General features: G+C 43.0%; 1 protein-coding gene across 10 annotated transcripts in view; it reads right to left on the bottom strand.

The window, feature by feature from the left end:
• The window catches only part of LOC147010889 (homeobox protein cut-like 1), a 379,867-nt gene that overhangs the window by 331,591 nt on the left and 21,402 nt on the right, over nucleotides 1–26,874 (bottom strand). The window contains exon 1 of one of the 10 annotated variants that reach the window (XM_085860294.1): nucleotides 10,424–10,453. The exons of the other annotated variants lie outside the window; for them this stretch is intronic. Within the exon in view, the coding sequence (XP_085716420.1) occupies nucleotides 10,424–10,438 (15 nt within the window). The 5' untranslated portion in view covers nucleotides 10,439–10,453. Of the gene's footprint in view, nucleotides 1–10,423; nucleotides 10,454–26,874 lie in introns of those variants that run through there. 10 annotated transcript variants of the gene reach the window in all.

A 26,874-nucleotide genomic window follows, 5' to 3' on the forward strand; every position in this document is an offset into this window, starting at 1 on the left:
TCTAATTTTGCCAAGACATTACATAATCTCAAACTTTATGAGGTGCAATCGACCCTAATTATGGGTCCTAAAACGAGTGGCCAAATTGCAGTTTTCACTTGTGAAAATGTTATAGTGCATCAAAAAATGTTTTTACATTAAACTATACATACATGGGTGTGTGTGTGTGTGTGTGTGTGTGTGTGTGTGTGTGTGTGTGTGTGTGTGTGTGTGTGTGTGTGTGTGTGTGTGTGTGTGTGTGTGTGTGTGTGTGTGTGTGTAAGCGCGTGCGTGTGCATGCGTGCGTGCGTGCATCCAAAGATTCCATAATGAGTTCTCCAACCTCGAGTGGTTTACCGACAATGTTTCGGCCAGCAACAGAGGGTTAACTGTACCTCCACCAACCTTTGTCAAGAGCAATTTCCCAGTTAACCTCCTCCCAGATATATCCGAGGTAGAGGGGGTGGACTTAATCAGCCAATCAATCACAAAGCTGTGTTGTGAGACCTTGTAGCATTTAGCCAATTCAAACATCAGACAATGGCAAGCTTGTAACATCAGTGCTTTGCTTCTGTTAAGGAGATACACTAAATTGCATCATGTAACCTCTGGCTTCAATGTTTTTTAATGATCCAATGAAGACCATCATGCCACGTTGTCTCCATCCTCCTCCCTGTGGAGCATTTCTGGTTTGTCTATAAGTGGACCATATGCCTGTGATTGAGCTACAGTCTCCTCTGTCAGACACGAACGCATTTGTCCAGTGTGCCAAGCCTCCAGTATTCACCTCCTGTCACAGTTTGGGGATGCAGCAAGAATGTGACTGCACAGGTGTGGTATGCAATATTCCATGTGTCTGTAATTCTGAATATATATATATGAGACTGGAAGGACTTAGGACCAGCACATCAAAGAACACTGCAAGGCCTTCGAATGCAACCACCCAGAAAGGTCCGCTATTGCTAAGCATGGGTTAAGGGCAGGCCATATTCCCCTATGGGATAATGTGAATGTTCTGGATGCATCTCCAAACTGTGCCAGGAGGCTTGGTCAACTCTGCATTCATTTACTTGTGAGAAATGAATGTCTTTGAAGACCCAAGTAAACCTGCAAAAGCCATCCTCGAATGGAGGCGAAGTGGTGGTATGCATTTGTGCATGATGTCAGTGTCATGTTATTTTCGAGTCAGAAGAGTCTTTGCTGGTTAAAAATTAGTTATTCCTCGTCCAACACGGGGGTTAGGTTCCTGGAAAATGGTGCATTTAGCAAAACCGTATTGCCCAAGCTTAAGACCTTATGGGATACATGGGGGATAGGGAAACGCGGCCGCATAATGTTCCACATGGACAAATATTCCATCCCTTTTTTGTGAATAAAAACCTGAGGGAATAGCCATGCAAAGAATAGCCATACCTTTATGTATAAATTTGTAGGGTGGAGGGTTAAGATTGCAGGGTGGGGATTAATTGTTTGAGGCCGAAGGATAATCATCGCTGGTGGGAGTGTTGCAGCACGAAAGGTTTGCATTTAAAGTCGCCGGATGCATTTCTACAAAAAAGTGTAAGACGATCCTTGAAAGACTTAACCCGTGTGCTCCCTTCTGCTCCTTGGAGATGTACGTCCTGTCACCAATTTCTTGTATAAAAGCCCTGTTTTGTCAGTGTTGAACTCCTGTTTAGGGTCATAGCCTTTTTCTGTTATAAACTCCAAGAAGTTGGGCTTGAACGAATGGTACATAGGGTGGACTCATTAAATGAAACTCATGGCCGACCGATGCTACACTCATCCCACCACCGAACTTGACTAAAATCACGATTTTCTCTGATAATGTCATAACCTCAAGGGATATCTTCACTCAACTACCATTTGGAGAGGCTTGACATTTTGGTGCCATACTGTATTTAACGGAACAGTATGTGGCTAAATAACATTGAGTTAAAGTAATCTACTGGGCACAAACTCACTCGACTGTGGCACTATGCAGACTGTAAACAGCACGGGTGGTAGAAGATGGTGAGAGATGTCACCTCTATGCAAGTGGTCATATAGTGCTACATTCAAACCTGAGTATAAGCAAGTGTTATGCACGTTTGGGAAATAAGCGTCACAATTATTGCCACGCATATAAATGAATCCGCATTGTGAAGACCCACATTGGACGATGGCTTACTGTATACGAGGTGTGTTCAAAAAGTATCCAACCTTAATTTTTCATGCGTAAACAAATGAAGCTTGGGAGGCGTGGTTTGGTGCACATATGTAGGCGATCCTAATCCGTATGCGTGAATATTTTCCCGCCTGCAGAAGCTGTCAGTCGCCGACAGACCGCCGATAAGTGAGGAAGTGTAAGTGAGCGCCGTCGGATTTTCGTTTTTGACAAAATGACGGATCACTGTGGTCGCATCGCCAGTGATCACTGTGTTGAAGAAGTTGGGATCGCTGTTCACAGTCTCCAGCATGTCCTGTGCGATCTCCAAACGGAGTTGCTTCTGCTCGATCATTAGCAGCTTTGGCACGAACTTCGCTGAGATTCTCCTTAAGCCCAAATCCTCAGTCACAATGGAATGAACAGATCCAATGCTGACGCCCGCCTCGTCTGCAAGTTCTCTGATCGTGATTTGATGATCCTGCATCAGCAGGGTCTTCACTTGGTCAATTACGATCTCATTTCAGGATGTTGAGGGCCTACGAGAACGTGCTTCACTTTCCACTGATGTGCGACCATCTTTGAAGCGGTTGTACCACTCTTTTATCTGTGTGGTGCCCATTGCTGCGTTCCCGAAGGCCTGTTGAATCTTGCGGATTGTTTTCACTTGGGAATCGCCAAGCTTTACACAAAATTTGATGCAGTAGCGTTGTTCAATTTATTCTGTCATTTTGTCAAAAACGAAAATCCGACAGCGTTCACTTACACTTCCTCACTCAGCAGCGGTCTGTCAGCGACTAAAAGCTTCTGCAGGCGGGAAAATATTCACGCATACGGATTAGGATCGCCTACATACGTGCACCAAACCACGCCTCCCTAGCTTCATGTATTTGCGCACGAAAAATTAAGGTTGGATACTTTTTGAACACACCTCGTACATTGTGATGGTTCTGCGAAGCCATCCTTACCTGGGGCAATGGCACACAACATAAAGGATTTCCCAAGAGAGTTATTTTGTTATTATTTGTTTCAGATAGTCCTTCCCTTATGTCAAATGAGTTTTATGGCTCAATATGTGTTGTGTGGCTTGAGGTAGATTTTTTTCCCCATTTATATATGTGTGCCAAATCCCAGTTTGAATCGTGCACCACAACCCAACTGACACATCGCTTCAACCTTCACCACTCTCTACCCACAAACGTTACAACGATCACACCCCATCAAGACACCTTTATTATCCCTCTGCATCAATGTAACATTGCCCATGCTCACTGTGCATTCACCATTGCTCGCCATTGTCACCTGAACCACAACAAACCACCATGCCACCTCAACCACAGCGAACCACCATGCCACCTCAACCACAGTGAACCACCACACAACTCACCCACCATGCCACCTCTGCCATCGCCTCAACCACACAGTTACGACAGACGTCCACCGCCGCCCTTGGAGTAGCAAGTGCAAAGTACTGATAGCAGGCACTCTGGACCTTGCGTTCAGATATCTGTAACTCGAAGTGCAAGTGTGTGATAATCACCATGTAACATCATATGACTGGCCCTGATGTTCCACTAGATTGTGGTCCCCATTGGACGTTCAGTGCATGTTCGCGCATGGAGAGCACAGCCAAAGATGCCGGCACCATGTTAAGTACAGAGCTCCGTCTTGTGTGTCATCTGGGAGGTTGTACAGCATCTTCATGATAGAGGCAGGATTGCATGGGCAGTGCCAGTGCTAGAGCAATCGTGTGTGAACCGATGGGGGCACCATAGGTCCTGGTCCTTCCACCTAGCAACCAGCTTGACCACATCCAGGCTCCGCCCCAGGCCAGCGAGTATTTCAGCAATGCGTTCCAAATGCAGACAGATATTTATTGGCTTCATTGGCAGTACGTGGTGAGAGGTGGAACGGAGCTTCCAGGCCGGAGCAGGTGGAATGGAGTTCGAGTAATGGAGAGCCATATTTAATTATGGCCAAGCTGATTAAACATTTACACGCACAGGTAATCTCACACATAATTAAACTGTCTTCTCACACTTTCTGTCTCCCTTTTCCATCTCATCCACTGTAGACACACAAGAGCAATTGGCGAGGGCCAGTCCCAACAACCGTTCTTTTCAGAGCAACCACACAGATACACAGTTCTTTTCAGTTTACCCCTTCCAACTCACCTGGAGCTCCTTTACACGTCACCTGCACCTCATTTACACCTCACCCACACCCACCTCCTCAAATATGCACAGTAGACACCACCAGTATTCCTCCTCTTTTACCATATATATATTTTGTATATACAAATATATATGTACATATATACATATAAAAAACATTATATATATATATATATATATATATATATATATATATATATATATATATATATGTATAAGCCTGGTGTTGGCACAGTGGTTAGGGCAGCGGCTTGGGATCCAAAAGGTCCTGGGTTCAAACCCTGTTGGACCACTGAATTAATACACCAGGGGGTTGACTCAGCCTGTCATCCTTCCGAGGTCGGCGAAATGAGTACTAGTATACTGGGCCGGCATATACCCTGGTTAAAATAGGTGTACCATATCCCTGTGTCGTAAGAGGCGACCAGGGTTGCGTCAGGAAGGGCATCCGGAGTAAAACAAGTGCCAAATCACTATGTAGATCAGATGGATGATCCGCTGTGGCGACCCCTAACGGGAGCATCCGAAAGAAGAAGAAGAAGATATATATATATATATATATATATATATATATATATATATATATATATATATATATATATATATATATATTGTTACGGTTGTGGAAATTCACAGATCACCATTCAAGTTCCCCGAAGATCAGTTATGTCGATAAGTGTGTGTTCCAGATTAGATTTCCCCACCAATGTAGAACGGGAATTATTTGTGTGCCGGGCTGTGCATCTTCAGTTCGCCGTTATTCTGTCTCTATCTTTATTTTAACAATAACAACAGCAACAACAACAATAATAACAACAACGACAACCCACGGCCGCGTTTTATGGTGATCTCCAACATGGCCGCGTTTTTATGGTGATGTCTAACACGGCCGCGTTTATTACAATGATCTCTAACACGGCCGCATTTGACGGCAAGATCGGATCAAAACGGCGAGAGGGGCAGAGCCAGCCAGGGGTGAAGGGTCGAAGGTGAAAGAGCAAGCACCCCCCCCCCAAACCCGATAAAGAGCCATGCTGGAACGCTGAGAAGCGAGTTGGGAGTTGGAAGTTGGAGTTGGGCTGGGCCGTTGGAGAGAGTTCGGAGTGTTGGAGTCTGGAGAGTTGGAAGTTTGAGTTGGGCTGGGCTGTTGGAGAGAGTTTGGAGTCTGGAGTTCGTGGCTTGCGGTTGGCGGTGGGAGTGGAGAGACGCCCCGTTGGGAGCTGGAGAGTTCGGAGTTCGGGCCGTTGGTTCACTGGGGGGTTCGCTGGCGCAACCAGGAGGCCTGAAGCGAGACCCATTCCCTCCTCCAGCACGTCGCGGCTAGACCAGGCCGCAGTGGAGGCCGGACGACCAAGGGAGCCAGTCGGAGCTCGGGGGTCTGGGCACAGACATCAAGGGTCGCCGAACCAGGACCCAGCGAGTCACCACGAGGGTGGCCAGGTAGCCCGCTCGGCCTCTCGGAGCCCCTTCGGACATCCCGGCTCCGAGCAGTTATAAAGGCTCACGAGCCTGGTTCTTTCTTTCTTTCTTGAGTTTTGCATGAAAGTCTGTGGCGCCTTGTCCATAAGTAACAAACTGTTAAGTGCATGCACATAATAAATAGACATCGGCTGTAGGTTTTTGCTCATGCCCTGTCCCATTCCCCCATTCATTGCATATGTGCATTTGAAATAAATACCCCCATTGTTTGAATGTTAACCTGCTCGTTGTGTCACTTTCTGCCATTGACTGCCATAATTGCGTTCGGGTATTATCTGGCTGATTATAAGCCGATAAAACGTACATCTGGTCCAACGGGACTTGGCAATATAAAACCGCTCGGCAATCGCATACGGAACGAGCCGCTTAAGTGGCTCGTTTCCGTGCAGGTCCCGTTGAGGTATAAATTCCCGGCATTTCTGTCCGTGCGAATAATAAGGTACATCGACAATTCGGCGATCGACCCTGTAGCGCGTGGACAGAAGAGTTGGCTGGTTTATGGTGTGTCAAAAACACCCATAGCTGGGTTTCGGCATTGATCCGGAAGCTGCAACTAGATTGCCACGTTCAGTGGGCGCGCACGGCCGCAATTGGGCGAAAGGCGGTCGTCCGCACGCCGGAGTGGCGGAAATCCACAACAATATTATATATATATATATATATATATATATATATATATATATATATATATATATATATATATATATATATATATATATATATATATTAGGGTGGTCCAAAATCATAAGGGAAAAATTCAAAATTTGAATATTCTTGGGGCATGTTGATTATTTTGTTCTACCTGACTGGAAAATACTCCTGGCCAAATTTGCCACAGTACCAAAAATATTTTAGGGTCCATAAAGAGGAAGGAAGTTGTTACGTCCGGTGGGGGTTGCTACATCCGGTGGGAGAGAAGAAGACGTCAGTGGGAGAGAGGGAGACGTCAGTTGAGCTTTCGGTTCGCTGTCGGTCAGTGTTAAAAGTACTCTTTTATTTTTCATTTTTTATCTCTAATTTTTTTCTTCCCCTTTTTGATTCCCAGAGTGAGTGAGTATGGCGTGTTCTACACGGAAAAGCACGGAACTGTTCCTCTTGGATCAACCATTGGAGAAATTCACCGACCGCCAGTTGCCCACTGGAGAAGTGCTGCGTCGGTTGTACTCATTCGGATGTAACTCAAAGAGCAACCGGGTGGCTGTTGTCACTGAACTCGTGGAAGTGTGGGGGAAAGCCACAATCCCAACAATGGAGATCCGTTCCATCAAAGTCAAGTTGGAATCCGTAGTGAAGAAATACGAGAAGCTGAAAATTAATAGGAAGAGGAGTACGGACACTCAACAAGCAAAGGAAGTCCATTTCAAGAACGAGCTCAGTCGCCTCTTCGACATATCGCATAAGGATGCTTTGTTGTCCATGAAGAACAAAGAGGACCAAGCCTTCCTGAGGGATCAGCGAACGGAGCGGAAAATGGCAATGGGCGGAGTAGACCAAGAGCTGGTGAGGAAGGAAACAATGCGGATGAAGAAGTTGGCGCGGAAAAGTGAGATGGCGGAGAAGGAGATGGCAAAGGCTGAGAAGTTAGTGACGGTGGACCTTTCTGACTCTTTGTCACCGTCATCTGGACCATCGTCCCAGGAGAATTCCCCGTTTCGAGGGGGAACATCATCGCAGGTCAGCAGCTCCCCCAAGAAGCGGCTGAAGATTACACCAGAAGTGGTCTCTGCGCTGGACAGGACGAACCTCTCAGACCGGAAGGCGACCCACCTCCTCCAGGCTGTGGCTTCCATATCAGGATTAACGCCTGCTTCCCGAAGCACACTTCGTCGATCCAGAATGATGACCAGGACGGCGCTTGCGGAGGACATCAAGACCTCCTTCCAAGAGTTCATCAATGCAGAAGAGCCTCCTCTGATCGTTCACTGGGATGGTAAATTGCTTTCCGACTTAACTGGAGAAGGAGAAGGGAATCTTGTAGATCGTCTTCCAATCATAGTTTCCAGTCCTGCCCTGGAAAAAGAGAAGCTGCATGGAATGCCAAAGCTCCCAGCGGGAACGGGAGCAGCGATGGCAACAAAAGTGGAGGAAGTTCTCGGTGAGTGGGGTATCAAGGAGAAGGTGGTCGGTATGTCTTTCGACACGACAGCCAGCAATACAGGAATTCATACCGGTTGCTGTCGGCTTCTAGAAGAAGCTTTGGGGAAACCCATTCTCAACCTTGCCTGCCGCCACCACGTCATCGAAATAATCCTGGCCGCTGCGTTAAAGGAGGTGATGGGGCCATCCTCTGGACCAACAATTCAGTTGTTCAAGCGATTCTGGGAACAGTGGCCCTACATCCCTCATGAAGATCCCGAAGCCATCGACAACGTCGTCGACCCGAGGATCGATCTCGTTCCGTCGTGGAAGGAGGCATCGATCGGTGCGATGAAGAGAGGGATCCAGTCGAAGAAAGTCCGAGAGGACTACCGCGAGTTGTGCAACCTGTCCCTCTTCTACCTCACCGGAAACCTCCGTCAGCCGATCAAGAAGCCGGGAGCCTTCCACCACACCCATTGGATGGCAAAGGCAATCTACGTTCTCAAGATCCGCATGTTCCGGTCCCACGTGCAAATGACAATGCGGGAAGGCAAGGGACTTGAAGAGATCGCTCGCTTCGTCGTTCTCCTCTACTCGCGCGCGTGGATGGAGGCGGGGCTGGCGACCGAAGCTGCGTACAACGACCTCAACCTCGTGAAGGACCTGCACCACTTCCAGGAGATCAACAGAGTGATCAGGAAGATGACCTTCACCACATTCTCCCGCCATCTCTGGTACCTCGGCGCCGATCTCGTGGGGCTGTCTCTTTTCTCAGAGAGGATCAGCATGGAGGAGAAGAAGAAGATTGCTGAAGAGATGAGGAAGGAAAAGGACCTCGACCGAATCCGGTTCAACAAGGCTGCGGATTAGCTCATCAACTCCTCGCTCCCCTCACTCACCTCCAGCGCCTCTGTTCGCGCTCACCCTCCTCAACATCGACATCTCCTTCCTTTCCCTCCCTGTGGACGAGTGGGAAGCAAACCCTGTGTACCAGAAGTGGGTGTCCACAGTGAAGAACCTCAGCGTCACAAACGACGGGGCCGAGCGTGGGGTGGCGATGATTTCATCGTACAACGACTCCCTAACCAAGGATGAGAAAACCAAGCAGGACCTGCTCCAGGTGGTGGAAGCTCACCGGCGCAACTACCCTCACCCCCATTGAGTTGAAAACTATTTCAGAGAGAACATTTTATGCTCTTTCCTCTCATTTTTCCTATTAGTATTGTGACATTATAATGAATCCGTTGAGAGACTTTGATGGACCCCTAAACCACCTCCAAATCTGCTAATTTTTTGTTTATTTGCGTTTTTCAACATCAGGAACGTTTTGGAAAACATGCCCGCGAGAAATTCGAACTTTCATTTTTTTGAACCACCCTAATATATATGTCCATACAGAGGAAACAGTCACATTGATCATGCAGTTGATGGACTTCCTTGACTTGCCATTAGCGTTTGGATCACTCTTGCAAAAACGTACCGGGGTGCCCCACCATTGAATGGGGATTCCACACGACATCCGGCTGGTACATCGTGACAATCCCGTCCCTCATCCCCACTCCACCCCCACCTCTCTGCCGCACATGGCCATGTGCCCAGTCCACTGATTCCGTTGCAAACTTAATTACATTCATGTAACAGCACATGGATTTACACCGAATCATGTTTATTTTTGATGAGAGTGACCCATTATACCCTGATCTTTTCAAAACATTTGGGGTTGTAATCCATTTGGGCTACGTGAGTGTTTGGCTTGATCCGTTAATGTGCTTATGTTTTTTTAATTTGATCACTGTCAGAATTTGTGAGTGACGTGACACGTGAGTTTGTTGGCTCTCCAGCTTTGCCAATCCCCACCTTTGGGTAAATATGGGGATTTTGAGGTAATTTTCATCACTCTTGAGAAAGGTTAGTGGATACATGTGGTTTGTCACATGGTGTTAACCGAAACGTTGAGTAATTGTTTGTTCATTTAAAGGTTGGAGAACACACCATGGATTCGTTTGATTTTACTCCCAATGGCAAGTCATTATTTGGATATATATATATATATATATATATATATATATATATATATATATATATATATATATATATATATATATATATATATATATATATATATATATATATAGTGGTGGCTTGGGATCCCAGCAGGGGGTTGACTCAGCCTGTCATCCTTCCGAGGTCGTCGAAATGAGTACCAGTGTACTGGTCCCGGTGTATGCCCCGGTTAGAATAGGTGTACCATATCCCTGTGTGTCGTAAGAGGCGACCAGAGTTGGCGTCAGGAAGGGCATCCGGACATAAAACATTGCCTCAAGAAAAAGCCCAACCCCTGCACAGCAGAGAAAAATGGCTGTAAAAACGGTCATATATACATATACACTGTGTGTGTGTGTGTGTGTGTGTGTGTGTGTGTGTGTGTGTGTGTGTGTGTGTGTGTGTGTGTGTGTGTGTGTGTGTGTGTGTGTGTGTGTTTGTGTGTGTGTGTGTGTGTGTGTGTGTGTATAGTCGTGTCCACACCAGTTAAGACTGACCTAGACAGATAGCCGAATGGTTCTACCTTGGCGGTGAACATGTTATCCTTGGAGATTACAGCGAGTGTGAGATGGAGGGTGGCAAAGCACGCACCAGAAGCGTTCAGCAGGATGGAAGCACGAGGGTTTGTACTCGAACCCATGACGAATAAACAGACACAAGCAAATTTAATAAATAAGGGGTTTAATGAACATAAATCAAATAAATGTTTATCATGGAAATAAATAAAAACATAATAATAAAAATAAATCAAAGCATGAAGAAATAAAACGTGAGGTAAATTAAAGCCGAAAGTTGAGACGTCTCCACACACAGTTACAAAAATAGACAAGGGGTAAGATAAAATAAAAGAAAATTCCTTCCTTTATTCTGGCACTTAGCTGGGTGTCCAGAGATGATCTTTGAGGAGCTTGGAGAATGAACCGCGCCATCCTGCACGGGAAACCGCACCCAAAATGGCGCCGATCCGCTCTCTGGGCGGGAAACGCACATGGTAATTCACGCGGGTGGTCCTCCTTCATTAAGGGCCAACAAAACCTTCATACAGTTTCTTCTCATGAAAAAATGTGCTGACCCCGCTCCTCTCTTACACCAGATCCGCTCGCCGCAAATGGTCGCCGCCTTTCTCCTAGACCACATGACGGGACAATTTCTGAGTCCCCGAGATAAGGCCACGAGGCGCGCTCTTCTTCTCTTCTCCTCAGAAACATACAACTTCACGACTCAGCTGAATAGTAATGGCTCGCGTCTTGCTCGAGCACGCAAGAAAATTCTTACAGCCCGAACACAAAAATCGCGCTGCTATTTCATTGTGCTGAGAGGAGAAACAGAGAGGTCCTATGTGTTCTGACAGCCGTCTCCTCACACCAACTTCCTGCTATCTGATCATGTCCCCTTCCCTGACATCACACCGACCAGTCCCAAGCCTCGGGGCATGGCCTGCCGGTTGTTGTTACAGCATCGTTCCTTTTTATAGCCGGCTTTGTAAATGCAAAAACGTAGGAAAAAGTCACAGGGGGCAATTACATACTGGGAGAAATTAGCCTTAACCCCCTACCTAATTTACACAGCACCACCCACCCCCCGTACTGACATGTAACAACTTAAGCTGACAGTTTTCCCTACTTAAACTACATCGAGATGTCTCCTGCTCATGCACAGACCATGCTGCTCTATACAATCTTACCTTTGCTATGAAATTCCTCCATCGACTCCACAAACATAACTATATATACATATGTATAATTAAATATGCATTTTGGCTCAGTTGCAGTCTGTGAAGAATACTGAACTGCCTGCCCACTGCATAAAGCCGTGTCAACTGTTCAGTCAGCCAACATAAATGTACATATGCTTAGCTTTATTGGCTTTGTTTGTTTTTGTTAACATATTTCCTATTTAAAAAGGCATCTCTTAACACAGGTAATGGCCTGGGAGCCAGAAACGTGTCCGTGGATTAAAACTTTTTTTTTTTGAAATGTTTTCATGAAAGAAATTTTTGTGCAAAAAAATTTAATCCTATTCAAAAGAGACAGAATTTTATGCAAATACTTTCAGGGGAGCAAACAGGTCTGATTGTATGGTCATTCTATTTAAATAATGTATATACTCACTGTATTATGCATGTATGTATGTACTATTATGTACTGTATGTCTATTTACAGGAAGTGAACAAAAAATGGAAACACTAATGTAAACTCACTTAATTAGGGCGTTGGCCAACACATGCAGCCAGTACGGCCTGTACGCGCTGTGGCATAGAGTCCACCTGCGTCTGGAATTCTGCAGGAGGGATGCAGCACCATTCTTCCAAGAGAAAGTCAATCAACTCACATCTGATTGATGGAGGTGGAAACGGCTGTCTCAGGTGTCCTTACAGAATATCCCATAATGCTAGATTGAGTTCAGATCTGGTGAGTGAGAAGGCCATGACATATGGATAACATCAGTGTCATGCTCATCAAACCATTGGGTGACCTCATACATGTGCTCTCTGGATGATGACATTGGGGGGGGGGATCTTCTCTTGCAGCCATAATTATACACAACCAGACCTATGGCAGCATTTTTATACATGACCCTAAGCATGCTGGGATGTTATTTGCTTTACACATGGGCTACACATGTGTGTAAGCTGTTGCTTGGTGTTCCTCATTTACCTCGGTGTTTCCATGTTTTTTTGTCCACTGCTTGTTTATATAGGTAATGAATGAAAAAAAAAAGTTTAATTTTCCTAAATAATCCACGATTTAACTGCATGAAAAATTCTGTAAAATTTTGAATATAAATGTATAACCAACCACATTATTTTGGCCATGTAACTACAACTGTGTATTTGGCCTCATCGTTGGCACATATAAAGAAGAAATTAAATCACATCAGATTAATTTTTTGTTGTTGTTTTGTTTAAAATACATCAAGTGCATATGTGAAGCAAACTTGTCAGTGGTCAGTGTAAATGCAAATAATGAAACAAAGAGTCATCGTTAAATTTTGCATAAAACTTGGTAAATCAGCTGATTAGCTTTTCCAAAGATACCTGGACTTACTTGCTACAAGAGAAAAGCTTAGAGAAACAAACTTTGGGGGAATAACAACAAAATTTATGGAGGACAATGAGTCACTAAAGTCAAGATCAACCTTACTCTTATTCACCATCTGTCACCAAAAAAACAAGAAACAACAACAAGCTCGAATGAGCTAAGATCCTCATCCTCTCAATGATGACGTCATAAAAACGAATATGACGTCATTGTGATGTATCAGCTTTGTGATAAATTATCTGTGCTAATGCCCAGCTTGATTCCCGCAAACAAAATTCAAACGGCTTGCCTAGTTTCAGAGATAATGGTATAGGCGATTTCCATTAGCGGCGATATTATGGCATCAACTTTTTTTCTAGGAAGAATTTCCAAAATCGGAGATGGTTACTGCCTGCGCATGGGCTTTCTGCATATACATGGCAAGTTTCACGAAGATCCGATGAAAACTCTGGGTTGTGAAACAAAAAATGTCAAAAAATAGGAATGACGTCATTAAAATTGATATGACGTCATAGTGATGTATCATATGTGCAGTAATTCATCTCTGCTAATGCCCTGTTCGATTCCTGCAAACAGAATTCAAAAAGCTTGCCTAGTTTCGGAGATAATTTTTTAGGTGATTTCCATTAGCGGAGATATTTTGACGTCATAACTATTTTTCTAGGAGGAATTTTCAAAATCGGAGATGGTTACTGTCTGCGAAGGGTATTTTTACATATATATGCCAAGTTTCAGGAAGTTTCGATGAAAACTGTAGGCTGTGAAACAAATGAAACAAAAAACAAAAAATGTCAAAAAATAGGAATGACATCATAAAAATTGATATGACGTCATAGTGATGTATCATATGTACGGTAATTCATCTCTGCTAATGCCCTGTTCGATTCCCGCAAACAGAATTCAAAAAGCTTGCCTAGTTTCGGAGATAATTTTTTAGGCGATTCCCATTTAGCAGAGATATTTTGACGTCATAACTTTTTTTTCTAGGAATTTTCAAAATCGGAGATCGTTACTGTCTGCGCAGCGTATTTTTACATATATACGCCAATTTTCAGGAAGTTTCGATGAAAACTGTAGGCTGTGAAACAAAAAAGTCCACAAGAACAACAACGTGAGTAAGACTTAGAGATCCTCCACGAGGATCTAAAAATTGCATCTTAGTTCAATGACAATGACAAAGAACAATTCAACAAACTGCAAAACACTCAGATTTAGTACAGCTCAAAAATTGTTGACGAACATTTTATATTAAAGATTGTTTCTACCAAGAATGATCACCTTCACTTTAGATCTCAACCTCCCACTCCTTTAATCTTTGCACCATGTACTTCTTCCAATCAAATGAGCAAAAAGTACTGAGGTTCTTGGCAAGTATATTTTCAGTCACATAGTAAAGATACAAACTCATTAATAGAAATGTTCTGAAAAACTTTCAGGATGAATTTGAGAATTGGAAGAACAATGAAAGAAAATGATTTAACAGTAGCTTATATTTGAAGGCCAAATAAAGTTTGTTGAGGAACCGTTTTTGCATTTCCACTTATTCCACAGTAACTGAGAGGCCATCTACTTATTTGAAAATAAGCAAATATGACAGGCTGTGGGAAACCCACCTCCCCACGATCTCCTGCATAATGTGTTGATGTCTTCAAAGTATGCCAAATATAATAAACTAACTGCAATGCAGTAAGTTAGTCAGTATTTGTTTTTTTAACTCCTGATCTTTGCTTTTCTTCACTTTTTAACTTAACATTGCTTTATAACAGCTGCAGAATATCTTGCGATGTAAGATTTTTATTTTAAAAGTCATGCTGAATGGCAATATGCCCATACACTACCCATCAGAACATTGTTAGTTGCATCCCTCTGATAATAACAGGCCGTATGAGCAAAATAAGTGCAACCAATCAAAAGCATTTGTATTATCACTGTCTTGCACTTATGGCATTGCAGCAGTGGCACAGCTATGCCCCACAAATCATCCTACCTGCAGCCATGTGCTGCATACGAAAGAAGAAGAGGAAGAAGAAGAGGAAGAAGAGTACCATCGCCAGTCACTTTTGGTAATTTATGAGAGTTGGCAGACAGGTTTTGGGTAAATCATGCAGCTAACATACAAGTAACTCTTTTAGGGAATAAAACATTTGTTGCATTAAAAAAATGTTGTTTGTCCAACAATTTTCACAATTCAAACTCCTACTTTGTTTATTTCTTTATTTTCATAATAAGTGTTTCAATAGTGTTGGTATGCCTGACTCCTGATATGTACAAGTTTGAAAAACCTTGCCGTGATTAAAATATTTGACCAAAAAAGGCATGACATAGCAGGAAATCCACAATGATAAATAGTTAATACTTTGGCTAATATGCTCCAACATACACAACAGTCAAGAGGTGGGCCAACAAGTTTAAAGCAGGAAAAGAAGGGGTGAAAGATGATCCATTGAGTGGGCCAGTGTGACCACTCCTCATTTTCATAAATGCCAAGGTGAATCAATGAAAAAAGCCAAGAATTCACAAGGTTTCGGAAAAGCGATGATAATAGAAAACCTATACGCCAAGAAAACCTATAGAAAACCAAGACGCCAAGGTGAACAACGAATAGCCAAGATCTTGTGGAAAAAGCCAAGGAGTGGTCACACTGGAGTGGGCACCTCACAGCTACATCGTGTGATGAAAATGTTACCTAAATACAAAATCTAGCAACTGAAATTACATTTGAATGCCTGCACGGATGCCAAATAATCACTGCATTGCTGAAACTATGGACATTTCATGTCCCACCACTAGAAAAGGTCATCAGCTTGAGAAGGGGTATCTTTAAAATGAGTCTGCAGAATGCTAATGAAGACCATAAAAGGCAATTACAGCAAATCTCTGAACAGATGTTGGACAGATCTATCTCTATCTCTATCTCTATCTCTATCTCTATCTCTATCTCTATCTCTATCTCTATCTCTATCTCTATCTCTATCTCTATCTCTCTCTCTCTCTCTCTCTCTCTCTCTCTCTCTCTCTCTCTCTCTCTCTCTCTCTCTCTCTCTCTCTCTCTCTCTCTCTCTCTCTCTCTCTCTCTCTCTCTCTCTCTACCAAATGCATCAACAACAACAACAACAACAACAACAACAACAAGGGGAATTGCATAAAGACTGCGTAAGATGGGAGAAAACCTCCAAAAAATGTTTTTTCCAAGGTGGAACTCAAGGCTTTTAAATGTAACTGAACTATTTCAATCTCAAATCTAAACAATAAAATATGGCCTGGTGGTACCCGGTTCTCCTCTACCACCCAAATTCTGAGCCAGAGACTCAGCTGGGAAGACTATGGCCTACGTCTTTTGGGATACTGAGGGATTAACTATGAGACTATGAAAGATTATTATTGAAAACAAAGATTATTATAAACAACTGCTTGTAGAATATGCTTCCAACCCTTGAAAATAGTGATCATTAATTTTAAAGAGAACTGGCATGGAAAGCTCAAGTGAGGAATTTTGCATTTCCAGGACAATTCTCCAACCCACAATTCTCATATCACAACTTGCAAAAGCAGCAGAAATGAGGTGTGAAGAAATCTTTTGGCATTTCGCTCAATTTGGCATTTACTATTTCCAAACCTTAAGGGTATTTACTATTTTGCAACCTGAAGCAAAACGTCCACGGCCGTGTCTTTGAGGATGACATAAAGTCATGAATGCTGTGGAAGAGAACTTTGAAGACCATTTTATGAAAGATCAAGAATAAAGCTTCTACTTACGAAGGCTTAAGAAGTATATGATAAACATTTTAATAAGTGTACTGACACTAAGGGAAGTTATATAAGGAAAATATTCGAATAAAACCTGCCTGGTTATTTTCTTCTAAAGGCTCAAAACCAAGTGGCTAATCCTGAGTGGTCATTTATCTCGAAATAATTTGAGATTTGGGTTGCTCCTTTGGACGTTAATACTCCTTTAGTCGCAGAATGTACGGAATTATTTCAATCAGAAAATGCTCATGGGATTTTAACAAAGGAATTCAAGAAGCATAAAATACACACAGTACTCTTACTGTGCAACAAAAGTGTTCATAAACAGATAATGCACGAGCTCTTTGGAAGTACAGGGTCAAAACATCCTTCACTCCATCTTACTATAATTTACCATCTGTCCGTCTGTCTGTTCATAGGTACCGCAAAAACGGCTGAACCGATCGCAACCATTTTTTGGGTGTGTAATCCTGAGACCCCTTGGAGTAAAATAGGCATAAATATAATAACATGACCCCCTTGACGGCTCCCGTAGGGAGCAGGTGCTTCTAGTCACCACAATATCGTTTTCTCCTATGAAACAGGTGTACAAATCATTCACGATTCACATCCAAATACCATATGTATCAAATGCTTACACTTAACCCTATTCAGGCTGAGTGGGGTAGGGGGTCATTTTGGCCACCCCCAACCCCTACAATCTCAGAGATGGATTTTCAGTTTTATTTTGTATTATTATAATTTCTAATGTATTTTATTGTTTATATAATTACCTCCGACACCTTCGGTGTCGGAGGTAATGTTTTCGCCCTGTCTGTCTATGAACAGGATATCTCAAAAAGTTATGGACCACTTGTGACAAAACTAGGTGGTTGAGTTGGTTAGGTAGCAAGATCAAGCCGATTCAATTTTGGTTCAGATCCGGATCCAGATCCAGCCTATCGGTGGCACACAAAATGTAAACTGTTCAGCCTGGTGGAGGTATGCTCTGCTTTCTATCGAGTGCCATTCCAGTTTCTTATGTATTTCATTGTACAGATTTCTAATGTATTCTTTTGTTTTCACCATAATCTTACACAGGACACTAAAAAGATAGAATGGATTTGAAGGCAAAAATAATTATTCCTGAATTACTGCACATCACACCTCCATTCATAACACACATATGTATCGGAAAATTACATTTTGGGGGATGACATTTAACACTAGATTGTCACATGAACCCATAATGCTTTGTCCGACTTTCATAATTTGGTACCGTCAACATTTACCTTATTGATTTCCCCATAAAATGGTTTGCAAGTTGCAACTGACCTCCAAAACACTGGCAAAATGCACTCACTCACTAAATGTTCGAGCTACACAGCATACATGCTGCCTACACCCAATGTCCATGAAGGATGATGATGAAAATGACATTAGGTCTCATCATTGCAATACTGCAGTCATTAGATGCCCCTTCCCCATTTATTTTTTTAACACTGATCAAGGAGTTTTGAAATGCATCATATCCAAGGCAAAGATATTGGACAACAGTGTGCTTTTGCATCAATTACAAGGACATTACTAGGCAATAGCCAAACACATATGGTATATGAGATTAGAACCTGGGATCCCTGCATTATGAGCCAGGATGTGGGAACAATAACAGGCTAACCCGGGACATCAATAGGATATTTAACACCAAGCACATGATGCCTGCACAGGCGCAGATGAAGATGACTCAGTAGTTAAAAGGTTGGACCTGAACCATGCCTGCTGGGCAATTGTATGGTGGAGGTGGATAGTTTGAGACCTGGGAGGGCTCCGTTCCACCTTCTGAAACCCGCATACGGAGATAATAACCAGACACACACACGCACCACACACACACACACACACACACACACACACACACACACACACACACACACACACACACACACACACACACACACACACACACACACACACACACACACATACACACACACCTCTACCTTGAGGTTTCAGATGTCTTGCAGTCATCAATACTTGCATAAAAGTTTGAGAGACTTCTGTCTGAATGATTACAGTTTTGTGCTGGTGATAGCAACAAGTGTTACATGTTAGATTCATCCATTTTTCTCAAAAGATGTTGGTACATGCTTCAGGTTGGCTTGAGGTTTCTAAGTTGTCACATGTGGCTCATTAAACCAATGCAAGCTAATTAATTAGCGACCACAGATAGGACGTTGGAGGGAAACATCATCGATACGGGCTGGGTGATGGCGGGTAGATCTCTTGATCTCTCTTGATGCTTTAAATAATAGCTCTGCAGACTGAGCACCTGTGCTCAATGCTTGATCTGCACCAGGCCAGCACGTTTTGACCCAGTTTCCTCCCATATTCTTATGAATGTTCCAAAAGACTGCAGGTTGCCTTTGCAGAAGTCTTCGGACCACAACTTTGGTCTTCCAACTGGCCTTAAGAAAGCATCTGCCAGCTTGCCATGCAGCACATCTTTTGGTATCTATCTTTCATCCATACAGCTCACATTACCAAGCCACCAAACCGTCTTTGATCAAGATTCGTGAACAAAGTCTGCATCTTGACCAGTCTTTTGTTACATATACAGTACCGTGTGACATGTGGTAAATGGAGTTGCATGTTTATTGCTTTTGGAATATCTTGGCACTGACTAGTAAGACATGATCATGCTAATAGGAAATACAAGATGGGGTTTCAACAACTGAACAAATTCATGCACAATTTGTTTAACAGAATGCAACATGTCCTTTCATCCTGCAAAATGTCAGTCTCACCTTGTCGCTCCAGTAAGGAGAGTCAAACAAACGGACTTAATTATTGACATGGTCAGCTATTGGGAAATATTTCAGTCTCTTGAACTTGTAACCCTCACATTTAGCCATGACCTTCCGAGGCCGACCATATAGAAAAGCTGGCCTCCAGAGCCAACCACAAACTGAGCTCCTCAGTTGTTTAAAGGTTTTCCTTTTTAAAAAATTCTGAACTACACAGTCCACAAGGACTTTGTCAATAGCTCAATGGAGTACTGCTCTCCCTTATGTGCTGGCACCCCTGCATCACATATGCCTCTCCTATAATCTGTGAAATCTGAAGCTCTCAACATGATTGGAATCTCCTGTGATGAGGCCAAAGCATGAGATCCGTTGCTCTCACATCATAGGCAGTATATTAGGGTCTGTTTTTTGCCACCATCCTCCAGTCAGTTTCTCTCTCTCTCTCTCTCTCTCTCTCTCTCTCTCTCTCTCTCTCTCTCTCTCTCTCTCTCTCTCTCTCTCTCTCTCTCTCTCTCTCTCTCTCTCTCTCTCTCTCTCTCTCTCTCTCTCTCTCTCTCTCTCTCTCTCTCTCTCTCTCTCTCTCTCTCTATCTCTCTCTCTCTCTATCTCTCTCTCTCTCCCCCTCTCCCCTCTCCCCCTCCCCCTCTTCCCTCTCCCCCCTCTCCCCCGACCCTCCCTAAGTAACACCAAGATGCATTCTTCTAGTAACCACTCCTTGTTAACCTTTCAAAACGCAGGCTTACTGCACACCTAAAGTCTTTTGTTTCTTGCTTCCCTAAGCTGTGGAACCACCATTCAGAAACTGTAATATCCCATTCTCTCCCCCCCCACTTCCCCCCAGGGCTTCAAGCAGGGGATGCACTACCATCTCATATCCCACATCTTTACCCACAGTTGTTTTTTTTTTTTTTTTTTTTACACATATTGACCCTACCTATCCTAAGGCCTAAGTCACATTTGCTCTACGGCGAGGATACGGCGGCCGTACACCCTCTGGATTGACAGAAGCATGCGGCGGCCGCAGAGTTTCTGTGGTGGCCTCAGGGTGGCCCTACGCCGTTTGGCTATATTTTACAGGTCGTAAGGTCGCCGTGGAATTATAACGCGGAGTTATAACTTATTTTTTCATTTCTACATTCGCCGTAGCAATTCGACAAGCCGAAAAAAAAAACTGGTAAAAAAAAAAAAATACCCATTCGTTACCGTCTGTCTTGGCCGCACGTTCGCCTTAGGGCCCCCTGTGGTCCCCCTGCGGTCGCCTTGCGTCTGCCTTGAAAATTCTATGGCCGCCGCAGGAACGCCCTAAGGTCACCGTGCGACATCAAATCAAAGACCGTACGGCAACCCCACGTTTTCGGTCTCCACAATTTATAAATACGCCGTGCGGCTCCCCAAAAAATAAAAACATATGTGACTGCTACATTGTGTGACCATGGAAATACTGCGGCCGCCGTATAATTGCTAGTGGCCATAGATTTTGGAGACCCCACGGCCGCCGTAGCAAATGTGACCTAGGCCTAACCCTCCAACTTGGAAGTTGCTGTTTCCTCCCTCCCCCCCCCCCCTTTTCCTGTTCGTTCATTCCTTTGCTTATGTTCCAAAGAGCTCATTCAAGCCAAATGTTGGCCATCTACCCCACTATCAGTTCATACCCGCTGTCACGTTGCTGTTCCATTAATCTCGATCTTGCAAGTAAAAAGAAAAAAAAAATCGCCTTTGACTGCATCACATGACATACACCCAAAGAAGAACATGAGGAAATTGAAGTTTATGACTCTATTCACCATCAATAATAAATGGTGTTATTATTAACATAAAAATCTATTTGTTTATATCATCAAAGACTGGAATAAAGAGGAAAATCTTGAAGACAATTAACCTTGGTTGCCTATAATTGTACAGCAAAAACGAAAATATGTCATAAATATAGAATGGACGTAACACAGGATGAAATACCCTCCACCCTCTTTCTTCGACTCCCCCTACGCCCCCACCACCCCCCCCCCATTCCCAAACCCCCGCGTAACACTCCATCGATGCTGGTTAAAGCACTCATCCACACCTCTGTGCCCACTACTCGGTTTCAAAAAGTCAGTTCGTATTTGATATTCTGATCGGTTTCTTTCTGTGATGCATTCCATTAGCTTTTCAAAAGACAGCGGCAGCAGATGTCATTCAAAAATGCTTCCCAGAATCACTGCCACCATAAAGCAAAGGCAAAATCATTACAAGAGAAGAAATAACAAGTAGCACCAAAGGAAAAGAATGGGAAAGAGAAGAAAATAGATACTACAGCATGATGATGAAATTAGCTAGCTTGGGTATTGAGAGCACAGAGGTCTGTTGAAATGACAAATTCACAAATCCTCAATGGCTATCATTTCTCTATCTTGCATGAAGACGACACAAATAAAGTAAGCAGACTGGAGATTAAAGTGCAAATATGGTGCGAATAATCCTGCAGGAATGGACAGGCAACTTCTTCAAACCAATAGCCAATTTAAAGAACATTTGCAAATTGCAATTCCCACAGATGATTTGTAGGAAATGACCACAAGCGTTGCCAAACAACAATACATGAGAAATTTGAGCTTATGTCGAGTGGCAATGCTAACTGGAGATCCCTCCACTCTTAGATATTAACTTTTGATCTCGCAATGCAGACCATCATCTTGTCAACAGCATTTGCTAATAACAACATACTTGCAGTACAGGTCGCACCACAGGTTGGTCAGAATCAGTTGAATAGGAAAAATGAAAACTGCAATTGCACCACTTGCAAAGTCACGATGATCGTGAACCAAAACTCTCAAACACACATGAAAGCAATCTCCACCACTGGCAAAACGGCACTAAGCTGCGTGCAAATCAGACAGCCAAAAAACAAACGACAGCCACCAGCTAAAATGTCGCAGCGAGAAAATAGAAAGTCTGTTTTGAAAACTCCTCGTCCAAGTAGGAACAGACGTATCCAAAACAGGTCGTCCTCATTAGTGAATGCGTATTGGACCGGGATTCAATGAGGGAATTTGACTTGGTGGTTGCATCATCACTGATGCAGTGTCCCTGCACATAAGGGCAGTGATTTATTCCAGGGTGTGGTGATAATTCGCGTATTCTATGCTAATAGACACCATGGGAAATTTTTACATCTACCAATAATGTGAGCGGACGGGTCCTCAGCTTAACCACAACCCAAGGGGTGGCGTGCTCATGGATGCAACTCCCTCCCTGTGAAGCACCAATCCGACGGTTTGTAGTTAAGTGGTGACTCAAACACCAGACTAAATGGCTCAAAAGCAGGTTAGCTACATCTGCTGCATCCTGTCAGACAACGGACAGGTGCAGAAACCTTTAGGACCATAAAATGGAATAGTCGTCATCCTTGACAAATGGCCACGAGAGACGATTTCACTAAATTCCATATGTTGAACATCCATGGTTTTGTTTGGCCTCCTAAGACATTTCCAGGTATGACAGTGAGGAATGAGAGAAAAAGGTGAAAAATAATGAAATATTTCTCCATGTATGCACACTCAAAACATTAGTTTTAAAACTGATGATTCAAGTGAAACCACCAAATAAGGCAAATGCAGAAGTTTCCTTTTTGGTGAAAGTATGGCTGATTTGCATTATGGCTACCTTTGTATTTCACAAACAAATATGGCAAAAAAAATGCAGGTCTGTCTTATATTTATCAACCTACTCTGATTAACAAATGCAGGCCATCCACAGAACAATGGTAAACTTTGATGGATAGGAGATCATCGATATGTTACCTTCACAAAGAGGATGGATACATTGAGAAAACTGTCATTGTGAAAAAGAATGGAGGAAGGCAGCACAGGGGAAATTAAAGGTACGTGAGTTGGTAAGGAGAGGGGTTAAGAAAGGAAGAAGGTTAGAGGAAAGGGGTGTGAAGGGTGGGGGGGAGGGTGTGTATTGAACATATGGGAAGTTGGTGAAGAAAGAGTGGACAGGAAAAATATTGCCATCTTTGCCTATATATTCGGCAGATCGCCCCTAACCCCTCTTCAGGAGGATGAACTGCAGGTAGCGGTGATATAACCTACCCTGAAGTAAACCATAATTTTCCAGAATTGTAACACTCTTTATCCCGTGTTTGGGCTTCAATTGTGCAAAAGTGTTGTCATTTTAAGAAAACAACACAAACTTTTATACTTTGTTTCTTCAACGGCATCCTTCTCCACATTGATTGGATAATTTGTATATCTGGAATCAGAAAGTTCCAATGTTCTTATAACTATCTTCCTCATTTCCACATTTCTCAAGTTATTTAAATACTCTACTTTTTCCTGATCTTTCCACCCACATTGGCCTTGATTTCCCCTTCCTCCTCTTTGGCTGTAACGAGTTACCTCAGCAGGAAGAATCCTCCTTTCGATGAATCATTAAGTCATCAAGAGACGAGCTCCCGAGAAGACTGGTTTTTATTGTTATCAACTAATTCCGTGCCTGTTTGTGGCTACGGGCAGAGTTCCAAAAGGATGTGTTGATAAGAAATCAAACAATCCACTGTAGCATGGTCAAACAATCCACTGTAGGGATTCAACCAAGGGTTCTTTTGCTTTCCAATCAGGTGCTATTACGACTGTCCCAAATACAAGCTCACGGGAATGCGGCTTGTGAGGCGTGTAGTAGTAGACAGGCCGCTGACAGCTCACCTATTTTTACCATGAGCACTGGGAGAAACATGCATTCAAAGCAAACCCACGCCGACAGCACACTCAGAGGCACACGTTTGAAAATGTCACCCGATCTCAATTTCTTAAGAAATTTAAATAAAACTCGAGGGCTTCTCACAAAAACACAAGCACGTTCACACGCAACCGTTGCAGGCAGCGAGTGCCGAGCGATGAGGCAATGGGCGCGCGGAGCTGCGTGTCTGCCGGGGAAATTCATCTCATCAGCGCTAACGATCATTAGCCTTGTATTTGCTAACTCAATCAGCCGGCCTATTCAGAGTTAATTACTGGGCCGAGTCTTCTCCAGGGCCCCAGGCACACCCCAGCGGCAGCATACGGCAAGCCTTAACCCTCCCCAATGTTCAACGGCAAATACCGAGGCCATATTCACATGTTATAGCACATCAAATAATCACAACTATTAATCCAAATTCCAAGTATTTTTCATTTTCATCACTCACTCACACAAAAAGTTCTGCAAACATTCACTCATTATTTGTCACCCTCAAGTCAGAATCTCACAGTGGTGGCATATCTTTCCCATCCTGTAACTCAATCATCGTTTCTATACCATTTACACTGCCATCAGTATCTCTATCCTGATACTTGATCGCTTCTTCTTCCACCTAAATCATTTGCCTTACCCGAATATGCATATAAACATCCACTTTGATACGAGACCGAGTCTCTCTTGCCATATCAATCTCCTTCACAATCCCCACGATCAATCTTTCTTGTAGACTTTTCCATCCATTTTGTGAAAGCCTACACAGACTCTATCTCCATCCTGTCCATCATCATGAAAACCTACTGTTGTACACAACAGCGTCCATCATTCGGTAGAATTATGAGTGACGTTCAGAAAGTTAAATGAACGAGTTGCTCACAATATTCCAATACACAAAATATATTTTTGTACTATATTTATATATATATATATATATATATATATATATATATATATATATATATATATATATATATATATATATATATATATGAATAGTAAGAAAATAGGATTTTTGTACTTACAGGATAACTTAAGAGGTATGTGGTCTTGCCTCTGAGCTGTCTCGCCTGGGTTAAAATCTCGACACAGCTATGCACTACCACCCTGAAGGCCCAGTCACACCTTGACGTTTTAGCCAGCTTATGCCAATTTTTGAAAAATTTGTTTAAAACGCTGGCACACGTCGAATACGTTATGGGTTAGTTTTGGAAACATTGAGAGCACGCTGAAAAACACTGCCATACGTCGTCGTACGCTGGCTTTCATCGTTGTACTTTGCGGTTGTCCTCAAATTTTAGCATGCTTGAAATTTTACGACTTATGCCAGCGTATGACTCACACGTTCCGCTATGCTGGCCATAAGTTGTAGGCACGTTATGCGATCGTTGACACACGTTACTTGTAAGTTAATCACAAGTCGAAACACGTCAAGGTAATGGTTAGCGTCAGTGTTCCAGACTCCCTGGTTTTTTTTTTCTTTTTTTATCTTGCCAAAACGAAGTTTTTGCAAGATATGTTCGTCAGCTTGTATGTTTATTTTTACTTACGAAATCTAAAGATTTCGTAAGTCTATTGATGCCTTCCGTTTCTGTTTGTTATCTTGCCAAAACGAAGTTTTGCAAGATATGTTAGTCAGCTTGTATGTTTTTTTATGTTTTTTTTGTTTGTCTGTAATCACGTATAAAAAATTCTGCAGAGCACAGTTATCATCGGAAATTTTTGTAACTTCGCATATCAGAGGCCTATAGAGGTCCCTTTCAGTGCACAAAATTTTGAAGGTCAAGGTCAAAGGTCAAGGTCACTTTGTCGCAAATCAGGGGAGTCGACGAAACCCTTATTTTTTGAGTAATTTTGATCGGATCGTCTTCAAACTTCATGGGAATATAGTTCATGGTCTGGCGCTCAGCTGATTAATTTTTGGTGGCGATTGGCCTTAACCTTAATGGTTAGCACCTGAGGTCAAACATATTTGACCCCAAGGTCAAATTTTCAAGTTTGAGAAACCATATCGTGTAGTACCTCAAATTGAACACCTCGATGAGTGCTTTCTAGATATGTCAAGCTTGAGACATTATGACGTCATTTGGTGACGTTATGAGGCAAAAGCATATTTTTCATGGTTACTCTGTAGAACGATTCTCATTTGAATCTTTCGTCGGCAGATATTCCTCAAGGAGTCGCTCCTGGTGGATAGCAGCTCTGTTCACCTCAGTGTGACCTGAAAGAAGTCACACGTGGTCACCTTTTGGCAAGATACGGGTCACCCTGCGGGTGACATTGGTTTATTATTATTTTTTGTTGTTTGTTTGTCTGTAATCACGTATAAAAAATTCTGCAGAGCACAGTTATCATTGGAAATTGTTGTAACTTCGCATATCAGAGGCCTATAGAGGTCCCTTTCAGTGCACAAAATTTTGAAGGTCAAGGTCAAAGGTCAAGGTCACTTTGTCGCAAATTAGGGGAGTCGACGAAACCCTTATTTTTTGAGTAATTTTGATCGGATCGTCTTCAAACTTCATGGGAATATAGTTCATAGTCTGGCGCTCAGCTGATTAATTTTTGGTGGTGATTGGCCTTGACCTTCATATGTTTTTTTATTTTTATTTTTTATTTTTGTCTGTAATCATGTATAAATCACTCTGCAGAGCACAGTTATCATTGGAAATTTTTGTAACTTCGCATATCAG

This window comes from Eptatretus burgeri, chromosome 16, assembly GCF_056783735.1.
Source record: "Eptatretus burgeri isolate ZD-2024b chromosome 16, Ebu_testis_v1, whole genome shotgun sequence".
Taxonomy (NCBI): domain Eukaryota; kingdom Metazoa; phylum Chordata; class Myxini; order Myxiniformes; family Myxinidae; genus Eptatretus; species Eptatretus burgeri.